This window comes from Rousettus aegyptiacus, unplaced genomic scaffold, assembly GCF_014176215.1.
Source record: "Rousettus aegyptiacus isolate mRouAeg1 unplaced genomic scaffold, mRouAeg1.p scaffold_m13_p_3, whole genome shotgun sequence".
NCBI classification, from domain to species: Eukaryota; Metazoa; Chordata; class Mammalia; order Chiroptera; family Pteropodidae; genus Rousettus; species Rousettus aegyptiacus.
The window spans coordinates 5,763,478-5,786,014 of NW_023416306.1; the positions used below are offsets into that span (position 1 = coordinate 5,763,478).

The following is a 22,537-nucleotide window of genomic DNA, read 5'->3' on the forward strand; positions in this document are numbered from 1 at the left end:
TTTGTATTTTAGGTTTAGTAAAGTCCTAAACCAACATGAAGAGAAACTGCATGTATGTCTTTGGAACTAAACCAACCCAAGAAAAGCTTGGATTAAAGTCATTTAAAGTCTACAGCCATGCCACCCTGAACATGCCTGATCCTGTCTGATCTCAGAAGCTCAGCAGGGTCGGGCCTGGTTAGTACTTGGATGGGAGACCACCTAGGAAGACCAGGTGCTATAGGCATAATAATAAATAAGTAATAAAATAAAGCCGTTTAAAAATAGCAAAACAGATGGCAGAATATAATTTATATATAATTTTCACTCTAGTAATCTGTGGTCAAAAATTAAGAGAACCATTCTTAAAACGATTTCCTGGCTCAGCTGCAAGGCTTCCCATACCTTCTGGAAGTCGTCGAACTTCTTCTGCAGCACTTCGACCTGCTCCAGGTCCGCGCCGACCTCTTCACTCGTCAGGGCCGCTTCCTTCTCATTGATCCACTGCTGTAGCTCGTTCGCTTCACGGAACAACATAAACTTCTTACAACTCTTCTCCAACATGCCTTTCCGCTTCTCACCCAGTTCCAGCAAAGAATGGTATCTGACAGCATTCAAGAGGGGGACAAGAGAGGGCAAGGACGGCAGTTAGCTCCCTACAGAGGCTCTACGCCTAACATCGAGGAAGCCACCAGGTGTCTCCAAGATGTGGCTCCAAGGCGGTGGGTGGAATGAGAATGCCCTGGTGACCACGTGCCAGAACGCAATGAAGATGAAGAGCCTCAGGACCCACGACCGCCGCCAGGAGAAGCACATGTGTTCTGCTCACCACTGGGTGTCTATGACAGCCAGGCACACGCATCCCTGGGCCAACTGTGCACTTACGACATCACGACCACAGACGACGGAGACCCAGCGTTTAGCACAGAAACACAGGGTTCATGCAACTACGGCTCAGAGACGAGATGCGTCTGCTGGGCATAACGTATCCAGTGCTCCTCCTCTCTCCATTTCTCTGAGCAGCCCTCGGGCAGCGGAGGGAGGTACAGAGCTTTAAACAGCCTCATGTTAAAATAAGTAAATAGCCTCATATGGCATGTTAGTAACTCTGGAACGACAGGAAATGTCTGAAATGATATATCCGTTTCTCAGAAAAGTGTTGCCAACTTCAGAAGGAAAATCAGGTAGAATACGGAGTATCTGTACCTTTTTGTTAGCTAGAAAATTCCGTAAGAAGAATCCAATATTCTAGCTCTTTAGAACTAAAAATACAAAAGACTGAACTCTTGTATCTTTAGAGACAGAAAACAACAAACTTGGTGACAGTTAAAAAAAAAAGATCTAGAATCGCCATTGCATCTAAGCTTCTCAAAGCGAGTTCCGAAGCACTAGAGCACTTTACTTCCTTCCAACTAAGGACACTAAAGAACCGGCCTGCGGGTTTGCGGCCGACAGCAGCGGCCGGTCCGCCACAGAAGGCGACGGGGCTGGAACCAACACCGCTCCGCACACACAGCTGCACACGGAAGCGACCAAGGGAAGCAGCGGCCGTGGACTGACACAGCTTCACCGACACCTGTCCCTGCGTGAGCGAAAGCCGCAGCGCAGAGACGCGGTCCCGCCCACCACCTCGTCTCTCTGGTGACCGAGCGCCCTCACGAGAAGCGGCGGGGACGGGCAGCAGAGCCATGGACACGGGCGCCCAGCGAGGCCGCGCCTACTCACAGTTCTTCCACCTGTTTCATACGCAGGGACACACTGCCGGCCTCCTTAGTTATGCGTGTCCTGCACAGAGGGGCACAGCAAAAGCATGCACAGATTAGTGGGTCCATCCACGGGGAGAAGCGGCGGCTCCGACCGGTGCCAGGATGGTGGATGCTCCAAGTGGGGAAAATTAAGGAGCCATTCAGAAGCTCTCGGAAGCAGGCCAGGCCGTGAATAAAACCACAGTAGAGAAATAGCAGGATTTTTCAATCAGAGAAGTTAGTTCACCTTCATTTTCCTGAAAATTCTGCCATGCTTAACCAAGGCAGTACGCTTTCCTGTGCTGGAAACACCAGTAACTCCACAGAGCAAGGCCAGGGAATAAAAGGATGGCCCCGAGGAAACACTTGAACTGAGAGCTAATACACGACTTTGGTCATGTATCTGGTTCACTTTTTTGCTCTCATATTTATGATTCAGGCCAAAATCTCTCACTTTTTCTCAACAGAAAAAATCTCTGTAAGTGTACAAATAACCGATCTTTTCAGAAATCATCAAGATCAGAAAAGTTCAATTATTCTCAACTTGAGTGAACCTATTTTCTGAATACCTCCCAAGCGTCCAAAGCTGTTGATTTCACTAGTGGAGTCAGGTGTGCCCTAAAGGAGGGACACAGGTCAGGCCAGGCACAGAGGACAGAGCCATTACCAAATAAACTCTATCCTCAGAACGCAAAGCCATGGCGGGAGGGCATCTCTCTAAACGGCCTTTCAAAAGGGGCAGAGCTGTGCGGGTGTGGGACACCCGAACTCGTCATTTCAGAAAGCAGCTCCTGAACCGGAAGACAAAAAAGTTCAGATAGCAACAATCGAAAAAAATGCTGTTTAGGAAAAAACTATGTGGGAAGAAAACAAAACAAAGGAAAATAAAGGTATCAGTCTGCAGTTCAAACAGGGTATTGTGGGTTAAAGGTGATGGGAAAGCGGGAAGAGCATGACCCTGAGTGTGGACGGGGGCCCTGCAGAACACTTGTTCCCGAAGCCTGGGGACCCTGCCTAAACCTCGCCCTAGGGGGACGCAGATTACCCTGAGTGACACCTGGACCTTTACGATCGACTGTCGCCCTTACTGGTTGTCAATCTGCTCCTGCCGCAGCGCTATGCTGCCTTGCTCCTCCAGAAGGTTCTCCCGGGAGGCCGACTGCGCGGGGTCCAATTTCTTCACGTAGGCGGCTGGCACGAAACCCTGGCGGTCGTTCACTTCCACCTTCCACCAGTCCTGAGGACACAGAGCGGCAGACTGAGAGCAAAGCCCTTCCCCAAGAAAAGGAGACACCAGGAGGCCTGCACGTGTGTTCACGGCACACGCGGAGGAAAGCTCTGATCGAGAGGCGCTTCCGACGGTGTCAAAGTCACTTGGCACAAGGACTGAAATTTCAGTCCCTTCATGACTCACCAAGCATGGAGAGGGTCAGGAGTAAAGGGACGATGACACCCGACACGCAGGACATCCTTCTCTTTGCTGAGACACCAGAACTGTGCTATCCCAGCGCGGCCACTAGCCACATGTGGCTGTGTAAATTTCAATAAACTAAAATTGGACGAAAAACTCAGTTGTGTTTGTCAACTGGTGCTTGATGACCAAGCGTGGCTAGTAGCTACTGCAGGGCCAGCACAGCCTTAGAAAGTTTCTGCCATTACAGAAAGTTCTACTGGACGCTGCTGCTCTGGAATAAAGCAGCCAGACCGGAGGGCTGGTTTGGTTTAAATTAGCACCAACAGAAAGATACAAATCCCAGGTTTTCTCATTACAACGGTAAACTGAAGGTAAGGAAACATGAAGGTTCCCAACGATGGCTGAGGACACCTCTCCACCTCAACCAAGGTGGGAGGAAAGAGCCCTTGGGATGAGTCAGATAACACATGGAGCACCGTGCACCCTCATTTCAAGGCCACTGTCAAACTAGAACGTCAAGGAAGAAAGGCCGAGGAACCAGGCAGCATTTAACTCTGAGCAGACAGTCTCGGGGTGACGGCACAGCTGTCTTCAACTGTCTACTGTGGCTGTACAGCCGAGATTCGAAACGGCTGGACGCAGCACGGCCTTGGGTTACACACAAGCCGACTGCCGCTCACAAGGCAAAGAATTCCACCTGGAGGCGTTCAACCGCGAGAAGAGCTGCCAGACAGTGGCGCACCACGGGCAGGTGTTCAGGAAGACAGACTGATGACCTTCCCGATCATATATGACACAGGATAAACTTACAAGACGTGGGAGACTGATGCGGAAACTAACAGCTCTTCAAATGCGACATCAGCCCTACTCTGGGAAGCCGCAACGATCCGATGACACCCGACCGAGCAAAATCGGTGGTGTCGATGGAAAGACGCACACAACCACTTCCTGTGCCTTGCCTTGTTGGTGCTGTTGAGCAAGGTGAGGATGTCCCCCTTTTTCATGGTGACCTCTCGAGGACTCTTCTCCTGATAGTCGTAGAGGGCCAAGACCAGCTCCTTCCCAGTCTCGTCATCCATGGGGGCCACTTGTTGCTAAAAATCCAAAGGAACGGCAGACACAAGTAATTAAGGACGTCTATGACGTGTCACGAAGCACACGACAGCACAACTTTGACAGCTATATCAAATTTCCCAAATACACGTTTATGAGCATTTTCCTCTGACACTACCAATAAAACCTGATTCAGGGAGTTTAGCTGCCCAATGTTTTTAAAAAATCTTCTTCTTAACGGCCTACAGACCTCTGTGTCATAAGACTTTAACAGCAAGGTCACGAGAGCGCTGCCTGCGACCATGACACCTGCTGGCAGGCTCTGGGTCCTGCCACTTGGGCGGCCTCCCGCAAGTTACTACAACTGCGGACGGTACAGCCACACTCACCCGGCAGGACTGCGCCTGCTCCCGCAGGGCCTGAATGCTGCTGCCATAGGCGCTGAGATCCGACATCAGAGCTTCGTGCTTCTTCAGGAGAGCCTGGAACCAAACCCGCACGGTGAGACAGCGCGGCCAGAGCCCCCCGCCGCAGCGGCCTCCCCAGTGTGCCGCCCTCCTCCTGCAGCTTTGGTTACGTGACAATTCGACCAGCCCCTCTCTATACTTTCCCTGCCCCTTTCTAATAAACGCTCAATATGGAGGAAATCCTGTGACTTCAAGGATCTTCCGGCCTGACTTTACCTAATAATGCCAAACGTGGAAATACAAAAGGGACCGTAAAGCGCAGCAGCAGCAGCTTAGCAGTGAGCCCGCCACCCGTCTTAAGAAACAGGCTCCAGGTAAGTCGGAGCTGGCCGCGTGCGCCCGTCCCGGAGGAGCGCCGCTGCCCTCGCCACGTTTGGTGCTGCGTCTTTCTCCACTGCCGTTTTCAAAGCTTTTCAGTTCTCCCATCTTTGGGGAGAATCAAAGAACTCATGTCGATTTCCAGCTCATTCCGGTTTTGGGGAAGACTGGCAAGAAAACAGGGAGGCGCAGGGGCTACAGCTAGACCTTTACGAATAAAATTTAAGAGTTTCAGTCCAAAACCAGACAACTAGCAAAAATTCGTGTTGATGTACGCATGCGTGTGGTGGACGGAGAAGACAGAAGGAGAATGGCAAAGGCTGTTAACGGATGAGGGTAGGTGACAGGCAGCCTTCTCTCTCCTTTCGGTATGACTGAATTTCCACATTAAGAAGTAAAAAAACCCTTAACAATTATGACACTGTACCTCCCACACCTGGTCACTTTCCTAACTGGCCTTCCAGCCTGAGCCCCGGGCAGGCGCCCCGGCAAGCACGACATGCCCCAAGCTGTCACCTCGGCGGAGTCCTCGTCCTTCCCGTAGTCCGTGCTGCCCACGATGGGCTCCTTCTCCCGCATCCAGGACTCGGCCTCATTGGCGTCGGCGAAGTACTGCTGGGCCTGCAGCGAGTCCTCCAGGTCCTGCCGCCGCTGCGAAGCTTTCGACTTGAGTGACTCCCACTTCTGGTTCAGCTCATTGAGCTTGGCCTTCACGTCCTCTGCGGCGAAATGGCCTGGGAGGCGGGCGGGGGAAGGGAGCACACGGAAAAGCATGGTGACATGCTGCACAGGACAAAAAAGGTCTCCCGCGTGCTCGCTTTCACCTCTGCACCTCGGTGAGCCAGGCTCCTTCATGGTTCCAAATTTTACGATAGGCCCAGGTTTCAACCCTGTATCAGGTTTCTGCATTTTCTGTCTCCTCAAACCACGAGCTCTATCTAGACTTTAAGAATCATATCCCAAACTGACACCAGTGCTGCTTGTGTGAAGAAATAATAAAAATAACAGGACCCCCGACAGTTCTCAGCCACGGAGACTTATCATCATCAGGTGCTGTTACCTCCATTTCACAGATAAGAAATTCGGTCTCTAAGAGGTTAAGGTCTAGTCAAGGTCAAGGAGAGAAAGGGGATGGTCTTCAACCCCACAGCCCAATCTGACTCAGGTCCGAGCACTCAACCTTCGAAGGAGGACACGTGAAGAACGAAAGCGAAGCGACTTCCCCGGGTGATGCACTCACCTTCCTCCACCATGGCACTCCCCTTCTGAGTGACCGCTTTGATGCGGGGTTCGTGCCCAGCGATTTCTGCCTGGAGGGCCTGGTGTTTCTTCAGAAGATTCTGGACTCCAATCAAATCTTTGCCTGAAAGCGGAAACCAGCCCTAGTCATCCAAGCCCTTGAAGAAGTCGGCGCCATCACTTGCAGCTTCCACCACGGTTCCAGTTTAACTTAAACCTGACCCTGCTCATTCGATGTGTGTCCCCTCTAGGCCATAAGGGTCGAGCCCTTTCCCAGCTTGACTCCTGTATGACGGAGGCAGACTAACTAACCTCTGTTGGTGGACGCAGCAATGGGCTCTTTCTCTCGAATCCATGTCTCCTCATCTTCGACATCACGGAAGAGCTGCTGCAAGCGCAGAGAATCGGCCAGCTTCTGCTTCCGGGCGACCATGGGTTCCTTGAGGGCCTCGTAGCGAGCCACGAGGGCTTCCTGCTTCTTCTTGATGTTCTCAGCATCAAAATGGCCAGCATCTTGGAACTGGCGGGCCTGAATGGTGATGCCGTCAATTCGATCCTAGGAGCGAGAGAGAAAAGCTTGAAGGCTCGGACCAGGGCTGGGCAACTCTGTCCCTGACATTTCTAGGCCCACTTTATTACATCAAGAGTGGTTTGATGCTACACGAAGAAAAATGAACACAGTTCTTTCCCCACCCCCTGGACTATTCCTTCTGCCATCTCTTTCTCTCATGCTGGGCTCCCAGAGTGCTCTGAGGGAAGATGGTTGAATCGAGCAGAATATGGGGTTATCTAAGAAAAGCAGCAAAATCTCATCCCCCACCCCCAAAACAGGTCTGGTCTTGAATTACCTGACGTCCTGCAGGCCTATCATTTCTGTACTTTCTGGCCCAAGAAGAGGTCCCGGTCCACACTCTACCTGGTGGGCAGCCACGTCGGCCTCCAGCAGCGCATGTTTCTTCTGCAGGTTCTGGACGTTGGTAAGATCTTTGCCATAATCGTCCGAAGCCAAGTGACCTTCCACCTCATAGAGCCACAGTTCAATATCCTCGACGTTGCGGTTAAACTGCTGTTGCTGGTTGGCCTCGCGGAGTTTGATTCCTAGTCAGAGGCAAGTTTGGTTTTCTCTGTTAACACCCTTCCAGCAATACAGCTCACACACGATGTATCTCGGCAAAGCGCTACGAGTCAGACTGTAGTTACGGCTTCACCTCCACCACAAAGGTGAAGACATACTGCAACCTCCACTTAATGCTGACTTGGAAGTTATTTTAAAAAGCATTCTAGCCCCCAGGGACTCGGGTCCTTGAGAATTATTAAGACGTGAGAACCGTTAAACGCCCTTGGCTCATGGCTGAGTTTTAGTGATTGATGAGGCCCGATTCGGTCAGGGCCGGTGGCCCAATCGTCCCCTTCTCACTCGGGCTCCCCCACCAACCGCATGCTCAACCACATTTACCAAAGCAGCAGAACGGCAAGAACCCGAGGCGGCAACCCCCATGTGGAGATGAGCCCGCACACCCAGGCCTGCACCCCGCCTTCCTGGGTGGGGCACGTCCCTCAGACGCGTCACCGGGAAGGACCAGTTAATCCCCCCAGCGCTGCTGTCAAGTCCAGTGACTCGGCCCCTCCTACCTTTCAGTTCGGTGGCCTCCAGCAGTTTCTTCCACAAACTGATGACTTCGTTCATACGAGCCGCCACTTCGTCCTTGGCGTAGTGATTGACGTCGATCAGCTTCTGCCCAGCCTTCTCCAGGGCATCGATGCGGCTCTGGTTTGCTGACAGCTCAGCCTCAAAGGCCTGGTGCTTCTGGACTTTTCCTTGTAGGTTGGATGGGTCCTGCCAATAAAGAAAGAACGTGTTCTATCTTGAACCCGACTAGGTTACCTCACGTGAATTACATTCTCATCTTTATGAAGGAATGAATAAAATGGTCAGCTTACACTAACGAGTGCAGGTTTTGGAATTCTCTAGTTCTCGTTTTAGCTACACTATATTGGTGGAGCTGTGTTTAGCTTACTAACCCAGCGCTACATGGCAATGCTAACAGTACGTTACTTTGTAAGCCTCGTCCGTGGCAGTTTTCATCTTCTCGTTGACCCAGCTCTTGAGCTCATCAGAATCACGGAGAAACTGCTGCAGGTGGAAGGAATCGGCCAGCTGGGCGCGGCGGCACAGGGCTCTCTCGTGAAGGGCATTGCGGCGGCTCAGCAGCTGGAAGACAGGAATCCACGTGAGTCTCCTGTCCTTACTCCTCCGAAGATTTCCAGCACAAGAGGCTACACTGCAACCTCTGCCTTAGGAGGGGCGCTGAGGGAGGTGCAAAAAGAACCCTGGAACTTACAGCGTCACGGCGAGTAGCCACGTCCTCCATGGCATAGTGGTTGTTCTGAATCAGCTTGGTTGCGAACTCATCCAGTGCCTAGGAAGGAAGAAGGGTCCGTCACTGGTAGGCAGACTATTCCACAGCTTGGCCTCCCGAGGAAAGTAAGTGCTGAACAGGTCACAAAACACTGTAAACTTTAACACAGGCCACGGTTTTCACTCTAGAGTTCGCTAAGATGACGTTTATCCTCAAAGTTTTGAGCTGCTGTTTGATGTCACCAGTCAGTCACGACTGGAGACGTCGGCTGCAGCATGATCCAACCGGGGTCAGATCACAGCGGTCTCCAACCTTCCTGGTACCAGGGACCGGTGCTCCTATGAGGATCTAAGGTGGAGCTGAGGCAGTGATGCTGGCACTAGCTACAAATACAGATGAAGCTTCGCTCCCTCACCCATCACTCGCCTCCTACTGTGTGACCTGGTTCCTAACAGGCCATGGACCAGCACCAGTCCGCGGCGCAGGGTCTGGGGACCCCTGAGATACAGATTAAAAACGTTCCAATTCATACTTCTAAGCTCTGTTTCCACTGGGAAAGACGCTCTTACATCGATTCTTTTTATTTTTTTCCTTATATTAACTCTTAACTACTTTCGGTAAAAGGTAAAAACTCAATTTGGAGGTTTACATCAGGAAAACGCTTTCATTCTATAAAGTTGTGTTGTCTCCCCATGATAGTGTATCGTCATCACCCTGAGATTTTAAGCACCCACAGGAGTGCCTTGCACACAGATCCCTCATCAAATCTGCTCAGAAATCTTTCAGAAAAAGCAGCGACTTCCGGCTTCCTCCAGGGATCACTCGAAGGTGCTGACAGCAAGGGGCCTTACCGTGATCTTTTCCTCCTGTGCACTGAGGGATTTCTCGAAGTCCTCGTGCTTCTTGAGAAGCGCTTCCACACTATCCAAGGAATCTCCCAAGTCTTCGTTCAGCAGGAAAGCCTGGCAAAAGGGAACAAAGTGTTCAGAAGAACGTCCTGTTCCTTTCAACCCTTAAGGAAGGAAAGCAAAGGATGTTTTGGCCAAAACACAGACAAGAAGGCAAGTGATTCTTGGGTTATAAAAATTCTAAGACCTCTTCCGGAAATCCCGGAGCCCTTTAGATTCCCTTAAAACTGATCCGACGATGGCATGGGATCCCTGTCCCACGTTCTGCTCATGCTTTCGTCAAATAGCGTTTGTGACTTCTATTAGATTTAGATTATGCGTAACGCCTAAGGTTTAAGGAAAACGCTCTCTGTAATAAAAAGTTTTACACCATCACTCTCATCTGAAAAACCGGGGCCTTTCCTGAGGGTCTGGCCACTGCTGCAGCAGGGAGAAACAAAGGCACAGGTGACAGACGCTGGCTCAGTGCCCCCTCCTTCGTTTGACTGAGACTGAAATGGCAATGACTTTGTAGCCCACGTAAGCCAGCCAAAGAGCAGACGAAACAGAGATTGCTGCTCACGTGGTGGCGAGGTTTCTGCGTGGACGTTACCTCTTGTTTGCTCATCCAGTTGTCCACCTGCTCGGTGTCGCGGTAGAAGAGCTGCAGGTCCATGCACTGCTCGTACTGCTGCCGGCGCAGCTCCCACAGCTGCAGCAGGGCGGCTCGCTCCTCGGACAGCACGGTCAGCTTGGAGGTGGCAGAAACATAGGCAGGCGGGAAAAGTGAGTCCGGAGGCCCTCGGGTCAGACACGAAGGCTGCCCCGGAATTTCTAATCCTCACATTCATCTGCAAGGCTTTTCTTCTGATGCACAAAAGAGCAAGAATCACTTGTGCTCGTACGTGCCAGCCAAGTCGCATGAATCCTGAACAGCTTGCACGTTTACACTGAGTATAAGAGCGATGGCCCTATTCTAATTAATCTAGGATTAATTTATTGTCACCTTATCACACATGATTTCAGGTAAAAACACCAAGAAAACTCTACACAGAAAAAAACTCCGAGGCCTCTATCTAAGAGTGAGGCCGTGTAAGTGGAGCAGAGACTCTCAGGTGACAAATGTCAACAGAATGGGGACCCCACGACGTTAAAGAACCCGCTAACACACCCTGCACAAGTTTTAGGCTCCAAAGCTCACGTCAACAAGCTCATGAAATGCATTCTTAGTCTAGACACAACATTTAAAACTATACCATGATCTAACGCTCCTCAGGCAACTTGATACTCAAATATACTTTGAAACTTAAGTATACACAAAAGATAAAAATGTGTTTCCTCTTAGCTCCAATACTAACACAGAACTCAACTTCCTGCAGGTCTCCTTCAAGTAGGAAATGTGTTCAACTGCACATACATCTGCTTTTGCAATCTCTGGAGAAGCTGCTTCTTAACCTCTGGGTGAAGCTCTAAGTTTTCTCACACCCCATGGCGAACGCGGTGTCGGGACATTTAAGAATGGGTCACAGCAATCAGAGATGTTTAGGAGAGCCTTTTCTCCTTCCTTACCTTCTCCCTCACTTCATCGGAGGCGTAGTGACCAGCATCAAGCAGGGCCTGCCCCGATCCGTCTGCGGATTTAAAGCTGTCCTCATGAGCATCAATTTCACCCTATAAGAGAAAAAAGGCACAATCGATGCCCATGTTGCGCAAAAGAAAAGTAAGTTGTTGAATTTCAAATAATTGCTAGAAATCAGAGTGTCACGCCAAGAACGAAGAAGAGAATAAAAGACACAGCCAGGTTTCCTAAAACCAGCCGAGGCCGACCAACAGGAGAGCGCCACTTACGGAGAGGTCTTCTCCTAATGGCGTCTCATGCTGCCTCTGTCAAACTCCACGAAGCTGTCATACGTTCACAGGGCCTGAGCTCTGTGTTCTGCCCCTGTGGCCTATTTGTCTTCCTTGTGCCAAATGGATTTATTATGATTTTGATACCTGATAGGGGAACTACCCAGGAACGAAGTTTCAGCCACCCCGAATGTAAGTGTTATACTGATGCATTACACGCTCATGTCTGCTTCTGGAAGACCTTGAGACATTACCTTGTGCTCCTGGTGCCTGTCCAGAAGGGCTTCCGCCCCAGCCACATCATTGGCGAGCTCGTCTGCGTTGATGAGGGCTTTCATCTCAGTCACCCAGCTGGTAAGGTCGCGGAAGTCAGCGAGGAAGCGCTGAAGCCTGGGAAAACCAGAGGAGGCACCGGATGTTTGCAGTGGCGCTCCCACAATGGACGATGCCTCCCTAAAGCTCCTACTGCTACGTTCTCAAAAGTCTGACAAACCTTACACACTCTAGTCCTGAGACTACGGACTCTTTCAATGCAAAGGAAAGAAAGACAGCTAAAGTCGATCTTTTAAAACTTAGGTTTTGTCATCACTGTAATTAAGCAGTCTTGTCTCTTATTTTCAACTTCCTTATCATTCCCAAGTTCAACCCCAGGTTAGTAAGCATTCTTTCCCCTTCCAATCCTTTACTCCATTTTAACGGGATATTTCATATGCTGCTCACACCGCTAAGGACTACTGCTCGTAACGCAGTGACATAGAAGATTTATGAAGTTATAACTACCACGTGTGTACACACACACACACTTATAAAGCTGCCAGTCCCCAAATAAATATAACACAGGCAGGAAAAAGTCATCTGCCCTTTCTCAGTATAGGAAACCTGACAAGGTATCCAGAAACAATCTTAGCACCTGGAACTAAACCCTGTCTGCTTTTCTTCTTTTAAAAAAGCCCACAACGATACGGGTCGCTGAGCGCCGGAAGGTTATTCCTACCTGTAGGAATCGTTGAGACGCGCGTGCCTCTCCGCCGCCAGGGTGCGGATCTGCTCCCAGTTCGCGATCAGCTCCTCGCGCTTCACTTGAATCTGAGTCGCGCTCAGAGGGTGTGACTGCTGCAGGCGGTCGGCCTCGGCGCACAGGGCTTTGACCTAGAAAGCCACTCTGTCAGAACTGCTCTCCTGACCCCTAGAAACTCATTTAGAGAATCGGCCGCTCTCAAACCTACCTTGTCCTCTAGCGCAGCCAGATCCCTCTCTAAACCCTCGTGCTTCCGAAGCAGAGCCTGGACACTCGCCAGGTCTCGGCCAAAGTCATCAGAGGCCATTAACTGCTCCTTCTCTTTTATCCAGCTGATAGTCTCATCCACATCCCTACGGAATGAAGGCACCAGTTAGCCCAGAGTTAGGACTGTCTAGAACTGGGAACACCACACTGCGCCAAGACGCAGTCAGCTCCAGCATCTCATGGGCACATGCCACACAGCCTGCCCCTCTGAGCAGAGGCCTGTGCCCGGGACCCTGCTCCGGCTCGGTACCTGTTAAAGCGCTGAACCTCGGCTGCCCCAAAGAGCTTCCCCTGCCTCTGAAGAGCCAGGCCCTTGAGCCGCTGCCAGGCTGCGTTCACTTCGTCCTGCTTCGTCTTGATCAGCTCCTCCTCGGGGTGCTGCTCCTGAACAAGGAAGAGTATGAGACACCGGCTCCGGCCCACCGCCTCTGGCGCCTCCAACTGGTCCCCTGGGGCTGGCTCCCTGAAGCATCCGCTTTGACAAACCTTTGCCATTCTGAAGAAATACCAGTTTTCTATGTGGAATGACGTAAAGCTCATTGAAACAGAACTTCCGGTTTCTCTTACACAGAAAGGGGACAGCCATCATCTGTCCCCTGGAGTAGGTTGGTGAGTCTACGGAGCAGTTAGGAGCATCAGTGGCAAACCCTGTCTGCCTACACTTCAGCTGCAGACTTGAGGCAGCTTCGCTCATGTGCCTGGCTCAGCCTCTGCTGCTTGAGAACTTGGTCTTTCAAACGCGCACAAGGCTGCTCGGCATTACCGCCCATAAACACAGTTTTTCCAGGGTTTGTTATGACTTTAGCCGGGAGATACGTCTCTGAAAATATCCTTCCCCACCAACCATGTTGTATTTGTTTGTTTGAATAAACATGTCAAGTAATAAGGTGGAGCATTTCGGGGTTCTGGGGTCCATTTGTGAGACCTGGGCTTGGCCTGCTGCTTTAGGAGCGACCGTGGGTTGGCCCAGGATGCAGGGTGGCACATCTGACTCTGGGAGGGTGAGATGTTTCTGAGGAATGCTGGCTCTTCTTTCCCTTCATCACTGATCAGAAAGGGAGCAAGTACCAGACTGGTGCAGATCCATACATTTAAGGTTTGCACCCCCAAATAAAACCTCCCCCAAAGCAACACTTGTCTGGTTCCTGCTACTTGATGTTTTTGGAGCACTCTGACCCCTGTAGTGGAAGGTGAGGCTAAGGAAGCAGCTAACAGGACTGCAGGGGCAGGGGACGGGGAATGCTTGCCACACCTATCTCTCCCCTCTGAAGGCCCCACAGCTACCGGGGGAGGGCCCATTCATCACAAGGCCCCCAGGCTCTCGAGAACACCCAGGGTGGCGCAATCAGGCATCAGTGGACGCCTGCCAATCGTCAGAGGCATTCACCACCACACCCTCGTCTGAAACCCTGACGCCCAGCTTCGGCGGCCCAATAAAAGCTTTACCGAGCCCTATTCGAAAATGGGTGGAGGAAACAGGCCAAATGAACTCTGCCCTTCCTGCCATGACCACAAGTGAAAAAGCATCTTCTAATCTAGAAGTAATTAGTATCGCTGCCTTACTCAACTCTAAACTGTAAAACTCAGACAAGCTTACCAAAACTTCCTCACTCAGAAACTGGGGAACCAATCATTAAAACATTCTTCCGCAAACACTAGACAGTTAATAAAATGATGTTGTGAGATGCACAAATCTCTCTATTTTACCTGAATGAGTTTGGCAGCAAACTGATTCACTTCGTTAACTCTTTCTTCATGGGCAGCCATATCTGTTTGAAACTCTTCAAATTTCTTCTGTAAAACTTCCACATGCTCCAGGTCCTGGCCCAGCTCCTCAGAAGTCACAATTGCTTCCTAGTTGGGGACCATAACAGAGCTGGAGTCACCAACCAACGCTTGGTAACACTGGCCCCCAGAACAGAGGAGACAGGCACGCAGGTGTCTGTCTCAGAGAGGCTGCGTTTCCGAGTTACAGATGAGAACAGGCCAGGGAGAGCGTAGCTGGAGACACAGCGGCCCCGCTGCTGCCCTGCCAACACCGGCTCCCGCATGCAGATCGGCGGGGGGCGGGGGGGGGGGACACGACCTCCATTCTTTCTAGAAGGCGGCCTAGCAAACCTTCCTTCTCGAAACGTACCTTGTCGTTGATCCAGTCCATCACATCCTCACATTCTCGTAAGTACTGCACCAGCTTCTGGGCCTGCAGAAGTTTGATTCCTTTTTCCCGCATTTTCTCCAGAAGTAATTCCCACTGGCGGTGCAGCTCCATCAAACGAGTCTGGAGGTGAAAATTCAATCCCGCACATTACAACCATTTCTATGAGATCTGGCTCTTCCAGAGAGTCCCGATAAGTCAGAAACCTCACGGATCTCTGAACAAGTCTGGAAAAAAGATAATCCCTTAACTGAGAGGAAATAGGAAATTTAATCAAGAACAGGAGAAAGCATACATTTCATGGTGGTTTGGTAGATCTGATAATATAAAACAATTGACCATTCATAGATAGATTTATTCTAGTTTACTTCAAGGGAATTATTAAATATGATTAATTACCGACTGTTGATTTAATATTATTGTATTTCATTTTATTAGTTACTATCATTAAATTATTAGTGGGATTCTTAGGTCAGAAGACTACTGGAGAAGGACAGATGAGAAATTAATGTCAGCAAATATTACTGAAGGGTAATTCGAAATTCATGGAGATAAAGGGAAAAACAAAACAAAACAAGTAGTCCCACAGACGTCACACCGGTCAAGAAATAATTACAAGGCACAAGTAAATGGGACTACCTTAGCACAAAAGTAGAAAATAAGGGGTCCCGAAACGTAATCATCTATCAAAAAGGATTCATGACAGAAACAGTTTTGAAGCTTCTGTGAAAAGACAGTTTATGGTACAACAGCTCCCAAGTCAGGTTATTTCAAACTTCACCCAAGTGGCAGCCACAGGCCCAAACATATTCACTTCCCAGCATCTTTGGGTTCTCACGGCACAGTCCTGTAAGGACTTGTCAACAACTGGGGGGAATTGACCATCAATTCAAGCTGAGGTGATGAATTCTCGTATTCTGATCCAATCTCAAGGCGCTGATGGTGCCTGCCCAAGATACTGGGCCGTGGAACACTGACAGTCACAAGTAAAACAAACAGGAAAGGTTCACGCGCTAACAGAAGTCTAGGATCCACCCATAGTTGAGATGCCGCTCCCGGCAAACTGGAAACTTGAAAGGCACGGGATGATCAACATGGGTGGATTCTCTCAGAAACAAGCTGGATGTTTCATGTGAAAGGAGAAAGCAGTGAGAGGCAAAAAAAAAAAAAAAAAACTCACACGATTCACTTCCAGCACTACAGTCACTTCCGCCACTGATGGTTACAGCTGGAACCCACCACTGGGGAGTGAGAGGCATTCCAAGGGAAGGGGGAAAACGCAACCCACAGCAACTCAATACTCCACCTACTCGGATGTGGGACCCGATGTGGGTGGCGGTGACTATGGGGCGCCACGCTGTCCGGTACGGTGTGAAAGTCTAAACCAGTGACAGACAGGTTACCAGGACAGTCTCTGCACGCCACCCCCCTCCTCTGTGTTAACACTGCCTATCAACCTACGCTACTGAGTTATGGGGCCAGATCAGTCACCAAGCCAGGATCACCATGGAACTGTGAGCATCAAAGTGATGTAGTGAAAATCCTTCGCGCAAATAAAAAGGCCACAGAAGGCGAAAGAAAACCTCGTCCTCCGGTCAACTGTCAGTCTCTCACAAACTTCATTTTTACGGCCCAGTAAAGAACCAGGGCCAGGCCTGTCCCCGCACTTTCCCATTCCTGGTGTGTCTCATCTGGAAAATACTGCGGGTTAGAGTCGGGGTTCACAGGCTTACTACTGTTTGAGCGCGGGAGCGGCCAGGGAGGCAGGGCCACTTAAACACTCCGCGAGCTCACGAGGCGGAGGAGAAAGTCTGGTTCTGACTCAGGTGGACTTCTCAAGAGGAGCGTGCGCAAGTGGCCAGAGCTCCCAGAGAAGCGGCTGATAGAGGCTGTTTTCCCAGAGGGAATGGGCCGCTCTCTACTGCTACAGCCACGTGACGGATGGGGAGCCAGAGAAACGGATCAAGGGGAAATACAAAGGAAAGTCAACGGAAATGAAATACAGGCTGGAAAAATAAAGCGAATACTTGTGACAAGAGAAAAAGAGTGGACTGAAATTCCAGTTCTGTCACCTATCAGCGTAAGAATTTCAGCGACTTACTCAAACTTCTCTGAGCTTCAGTTTTAACCCTGCTACACTCTGGGGACACTGGATGCCTTGCAAGCTTACTGTGCAGACTGGAGATAACACATGTAAAATTTCCAGCACAGCGTTTGCACGGAAATAGCTAATAGCTACCCCACAGATAGTAGCTAACGGTACTTTCAAATGTCGCTTTAGTAATCTCTTAGCGGGAAGAGGGTACTTCCTAACAGACCTGAATGAAGAGATCGCTGGGTCTGCCCCTTTCTCGGATTAATCACTAAAGCCAAACACTTGATCTATTTCTCATGTTCTTCCGTCGCCTGGTTTTACTACTGTAGAGCAGCCCAATTCACTCTGGGAAAACAACTCCATCAAGGAAATAGTAAGGTGTGATTTCATTTCCTATAAGCTGTACACAAAATAACAGGATAAATATTTGTATTTGATTGCAGAGACACATACTGCAGTACGCTGATAGGTTAGATGTTAATTAAATAGTAAGTTATGTGACTTTTATTTCCTATTTTAATCATTATTAGTAAGAGTTAATTATTAATAAGCTTAAAGCTAATTGCAAGTCTTTGATATGAGACTGCAGAATATATCGGAGCAAGACAGACAAATATTGACTGTTGAAAACCACTAGACCTGAGGGAATGAGACCTCTACAGTGGGTGTCAGGGACAGTTCCAGCCAGGGCTGAAGTCCACGGCTTCCATCTAAATTTTCAAGATTACCCTGAATGGTAAAGGACTAAAAAGGCTGGTCCCTCAACGGAACGTGACTTCGGGTGACAGAGAACAAAAACGTGATGATCGCTAGGAAGCAAATCAAAGTAAGTGTGCATACCTCATCCTTTTAAAGAGGCTTGTTAAACAAAGAGAAGATGAATTATTGCCCCAACTCCAAAGAACTGGCACCAAACGAGCCAGAGAGTCTGAGGACTTCTGCTTCAAAGTCGGTCATTCCACTAACCAACAGGTGCCACAAATCATTCCTCACAGCTGGGCCTTTAACTGGCCTGCTGACTCGGCCTCAGTAAGTCCCTCTTAGGGCAAGCCACCAAGATCTGGAGAGCAAGCATTTCAGCAGAGACCATTGTCTACAGTGTCTGTAGCGAACCCTATTTATCTTTGTGTCCTAATCCCTAAAGTCATCAGTTTCACTAATTTGCTCACTCATCTAATTACCATCTGTGAATCAAACGCTGACAGTTTAATTCACCGTAAACTTCTTTAGAATACGGGCTGCTGAAGCGAGCACTGCAAACTTTTTAAAAATTTAGTCACATTCTAAACTGTTCTATGAAAAGGACATTAATTTCCTGTATATAAACTCTTGTTTATATTCATACTGAACCATATTACAAAGGCAGGATTTGGGTAACTCCTTTAGGAGACCTCATAAATTCTTTTAAAATGCTACAGAAGTCTTTTTTGGGAACCCACATTTACATGTAAGCATTAATCCACATTCCTCCACCAACCGGGGAGATCCACCCACACCAGGCCCTACTCTTACTCACCCTTATGGTTTCAGATGCAAAATGCCCTTCTGAGATCATCAGGTTTCCGGTTTCATCCAGCTTAACAATGGCTCCTGAGTTGGCCTGCACTTCAGCCTCAAAGGCTTGATGCTTCTGAAGCTTGCCCTGTTGGTGGACCATGAAGTGAGTCACAGATGCAACCACCGAGCCCTCACCATTCTGCCCCATTATTCCTCCCTCCCCTGCTGAACCCCACTCCGCCTAACTATGGACATATCACTCAGCATCCCCCCCATCCCCCACCTGCTCAATCACTCCGATTACTCTGTCACATCTAGACCGGCCCACCGCGGACCACCAACTTTGCAGACAGCACGATGCTACAAAACAGCTTAATGCTGTGTTCTCCCAGGAAATCAGCTTTTATGCGGACATCCAATCTCTTCCAGAAAAATAGTACCATACAATAGATTTCTTAGTACTTAGTGTTTATCCTTGAATAATTCACTCACATTCACTCCAAATATAATATTTTTGGTTTGCTCTAGAAGCCACACTCTGATCTGATACATTCTGTTCCTCGGTACTTCTTTTTAATCAAGGACTGAGCTGCGAAGGGGCCTGCCAGGCAGGGCAGGTACCTGAAGCAGAGTTCCCCATTTTCTTAAACGACTTTGGCACATATAGTGAAAAGACTCACGGGCCCAACTACTGCTCCATTTGCTAAAAAGTCTTTCGCCAAAAATCAATGAGAAGAAAGGCTCTGCCTTTTTTTAAAAAAAACAGCTTTACTGAGGTATAATTTACACCATAAAATTAACTCGTCTTATGTACAATTCAATGGTTTTTAAAGGCTTTGCGTTTAGTAAGACTTACTAATGAGTCACTAAAAGAGCCTCCTATCTATGAATTTTCACCAGCAATTACACTGTGAGCACATTCTTCTCAAAAAACACAATTCCAAGAGATTAACCCAGACCTTCCCTGAAAATGTGCTGAAGGCTCACCAAAGGTTGCAAGGCATTGGTTTGAGAACCATCGGCTTAAAGCATCCAGAAAAATTAAAACCTGCGAGATTCCACATTTGTCCTCACTAATACATACACTAAGGACTTTTCAGAATAGTGAGCCAGTCAGTTCTTATGTCTTATCCTCTTGCTGCCCAACCGCTCAAAGTCATAGTTAAATGACTTCCTTTGTATAATTTTGAATAAAAACATCTGAACCCTTGATTCTGGCACGAAGTCCCGGGGAGATCACAGGCACCTGCAAGTTGGTTGGGTCTTTGTAATTCTCATCAGAGGCGATCTGAAGTTTCTCCTGAATCCATTTCTCCAGCTCCTCAGCATCTCTTTGGAAAAACTGGAATCGATAAGAGTCCTCAAGCTTCTGGCGCCTAAGGGTTGAGAGCTCCTTGAAGCGGTGGTATCTGTCTAGGACCTGCTGCCGCCTCTCCTGGATGTCCTCCGCTGTTTCCAGCACTTTGACCCCACTCGGGTCCATTTTCTGGAAAGAGAAAATGCCCTGAGATCAGCACAAGACACCGAAATTGATTTAATGGAATGAGCCTCTCTGAAGGAAAGAAAGAAAAGAAAAGAATTACCAGACAGCCCTAGTAGACAAATGAACGAAGAAGGTAGCCCCTTCTCAAGATCTCATGAAGCCTGGACCCTGTTCCATTGTGAAAAATGGCTATCTGTGTCCTGCAACACCTGCCTATGTGGGTCTCTCAGAGGATGCCTACCTAACCCGGCATTAAAACCGGGCGAAAGATGTGAATAAGAGAACTACGGTTTATACCGTCAATTCTACAAGAGCTTTAAGAATTCCAAGGTAACGCCGACATTGGTACATTAAAAGTTCTTTCATCTGATCTGTGCATTTCATTATGTGGAGGTTAGAGAGAATCTACTCTTACTTAAATCAGATTTTCTATCTTTCTAGACCTCATCCTGTTATTCAGTGAAGTAAAGGGAATGATTATGAAATAACTGAGTCCTTAACATCAGTAACTAATAGAATTTTCCTAGACAAAGTAGCCGATTTCTCAGTTACCCCCAAATGTCAATCCTACAAGTCATCTTCGGGCTATCAGAAAGCCTGGACAATGAACAGGCTTAGTCTCATCTGAATGCACACAATTAAAAGAAAATCACGGTGTATTAAAAAAAAAAATCAAACGTGTGATTAAAGATTTATCCTACTTTACATCTCCTTGTTATTTGAGAATGCAAGGAGACTTCACAAGCTCAGCATCAATTTCAAGTTCACCACAAATGCAGGCTAACTGGGTAGGTGACGATCTGTCCCAACTTTAAAACCTCAGATTTCTGGAGCGTTTCAACAAATTTTAATGTCAAGAAGAAAACTTGACCTATTTATAAGAAAAACCCAGAATATGCTACCTGCTCTTAAAGGGAATAAGCCATTTTATCCTCTAACCAAGGAAGGACCACAGAAGGAAATAGGAACAGACTAATGAGATGAAGCTTCTAAATTTGTCTGTAACACGGGACCATGCATGAGCCACCTTCCCTCTCTATAGCTCAATTACCTAGAATGACTAAAAATGGCAGGTGAAAATGAGATGGCCTCGGGACCCTACTAAATTTAAAATTACATTCTACAGAGGTTCTGAGATTTGGTAAAAAAAAAAAAAAAAAAAAAAAGCAGATCAGGAAAGCCAATGGTGTCTGGGCCCCGCCCAGCTACTGAGAAAGGGTAAACTGGCTAAGGATTAGGGGTGAAGCTGGGGAAAGTGGCCCCGCCCCACATCCAGCTAGAAGCTAAACACCGTGCTAGTGATCAGGGCCAGGTGGGCGTTTCCAGCTCTTAAGGGATTAAAGTAGCTCCAAGGGGCGATTCGCACCTGATCCTCCCCCCCCCCAGGACCACCTTTCTATGAAGAGACTAACTTCCTAGGAAAGAGACACGAGGTGATTTGTCCCACATCATCATTCTTTCCAAATTATTCTCCATTTATTAACCGTTTACTTTGTTCTATGTTTTTCTCCCACAAAGTCCGATTTATTTCTTTAACTATTAAAAGAAACATATTCTTTGCCACGTCACGCCCATGCTTTAACACACTTGATGGCTCCTGAGAGAGGAATGAATCCCCCTTTTGGGAGGCCTTTGATCCACTCAGCACACCTGACAGGTATCATCTCTTACCCATGCCCTGTAACCTCTTGATGTGCAAAAATATTCTTTCTCCTCTCAAACACACGATTCTCTTTAGACTCCAAGCCATCTGCGCAGGCTTCCTTTGCCTAGAATATTCTGTCTCTTCTGTGCCTGTATAACTCCGACTTGTATGTCAAAGCCCAGCTGAAATGCTTAAGCGGCAGACTCCTGCCTCCTTGCTGAGCTGTACTCAATGCTCCTTCCTTCCCTCCCTCCTCTTCAGATTCAATCCCGCTTTTCCGTAGTTACGAAGTGCACGTGTATAGTTCCCACTGTATATCAGACCCAGCGATCTATCTAATCTTTGCACCCCGATTTCTAGCACAGAGAGGTCATTAAGAACTATTTGCTGGATGACGATGTACAGTGTGTGCAGCCCTGAATTCATTTGTAAAGGACGGGGAGAGAGCTCGATAGTCTAATCAGGTTTCATTTTCCATGTGGCCCAACTGGAATTCCGTTCAGGTAAAAGCTAGATTCGTGACAAGAAGTGCAAACGAAAAATGCACTGACCATGTCTACGGCCACGCCACCCTGAACAAGCCCAATCCCGTCTGATCTTGGAACCTAAGCGGGGTCAGGCCTGGTTAGTACTTGGATGGGAGACCACCTAGGAAGACCAGGTGCTGTAGGCGTAAAAAATTAAAAAATAAGGGATTGTAAACTGACAAGGTCCTTGTGACCTGCGAGGTTAAGAAAGGTTACCTCGCCTAAAAAAAACCCAAAAAAACAACAAAAATGCACTGACCAAAGCGACACGACTAGGTGTCACCCTGGGGAACAGGTCTGGATCACTAATCTTGGGCTGACCAATGGCAGTACGCTAACTAAAAGGTTAGCTGCCCTTTTCCCTTCGGGGTGGGACCCCAGGGAAAGCCACCGTTCTGGATCATCGACAGATAGCTTCATCTGAAAGAAAATATTTTCTATTTATGAAACAGGGTTCATGAGAGTCCTTAAAACCAAAAACTGCAGGTAACCTTGAAAAACGAAGCCTCTGCCCAGAGCGGAGTGCCTGTAGCAACACCG

General features: G+C 48.6%; 1 protein-coding gene and 2 pseudogenes across 7 annotated transcripts in view; 2 read left to right on the forward strand and 1 right to left on the reverse strand.

The window, feature by feature from the left end:
• The window catches only part of SPTAN1 (spectrin alpha, non-erythrocytic 1), a 56,272-nt gene that overhangs the window by 26,572 nt on the left and 7,163 nt on the right, over positions 1-22,537 (reverse strand). For 5 of the 7 annotated variants that reach the window (XM_016126434.2, XM_036218051.1, XM_036218050.1 and 2 more), the window contains 23 exons: positions 19,589-19,828; positions 18,362-18,487; positions 14,733-14,873; positions 14,303-14,449; positions 12,846-12,979; positions 12,537-12,681; positions 12,305-12,459; positions 11,565-11,700; positions 11,032-11,133; positions 10,076-10,213; positions 9,427-9,537; positions 8,558-8,635; positions 8,272-8,427; positions 7,848-8,052; positions 7,132-7,313; positions 6,528-6,771; positions 6,217-6,339; positions 5,493-5,710; positions 4,581-4,673; positions 4,098-4,232; positions 2,813-2,961; positions 1,705-1,764; positions 385-583 (listed from right to left, as the gene is read on the reverse strand). In XM_016126434.2, coding sequence (XP_015981920.1) covers positions 385-583; positions 1,705-1,764; positions 2,813-2,961; positions 4,098-4,232; positions 4,581-4,673; positions 5,493-5,710; positions 6,217-6,339; positions 6,528-6,771; positions 7,132-7,313; positions 7,848-8,052; positions 8,272-8,427; positions 8,558-8,635; positions 9,427-9,537; positions 10,076-10,213; positions 11,032-11,133; positions 11,565-11,700; positions 12,305-12,459; positions 12,537-12,681; positions 12,846-12,979; positions 14,303-14,449; positions 14,733-14,873; positions 18,362-18,487; positions 19,589-19,825 — 3,414 coding nt within the window. In that variant the 5' untranslated portion in view covers positions 19,826-19,828. Of the gene's footprint in view, positions 1-384; positions 584-1,704; positions 1,765-2,812; positions 2,962-4,097; positions 4,233-4,580; positions 4,674-5,492; positions 5,711-6,216; positions 6,340-6,527; positions 6,772-7,131; positions 7,314-7,847; positions 8,053-8,271; positions 8,428-8,557; positions 8,636-9,426; positions 9,538-10,075; positions 10,214-11,031; positions 11,134-11,564; positions 11,701-12,304; positions 12,460-12,536; positions 12,682-12,845; positions 12,980-14,302; positions 14,450-14,732; positions 14,874-18,361; positions 18,488-19,588; positions 19,829-22,537 lie in introns of those variants that run through there. The other 2 variants (XM_016126469.2, XM_036218049.1) reach the window with 1 other exon arrangement.
• LOC118600516 lies at positions 108-226 on the forward strand (annotated as a pseudogene).
• LOC118600649 lies at positions 22,025-22,143 on the forward strand (annotated as a pseudogene).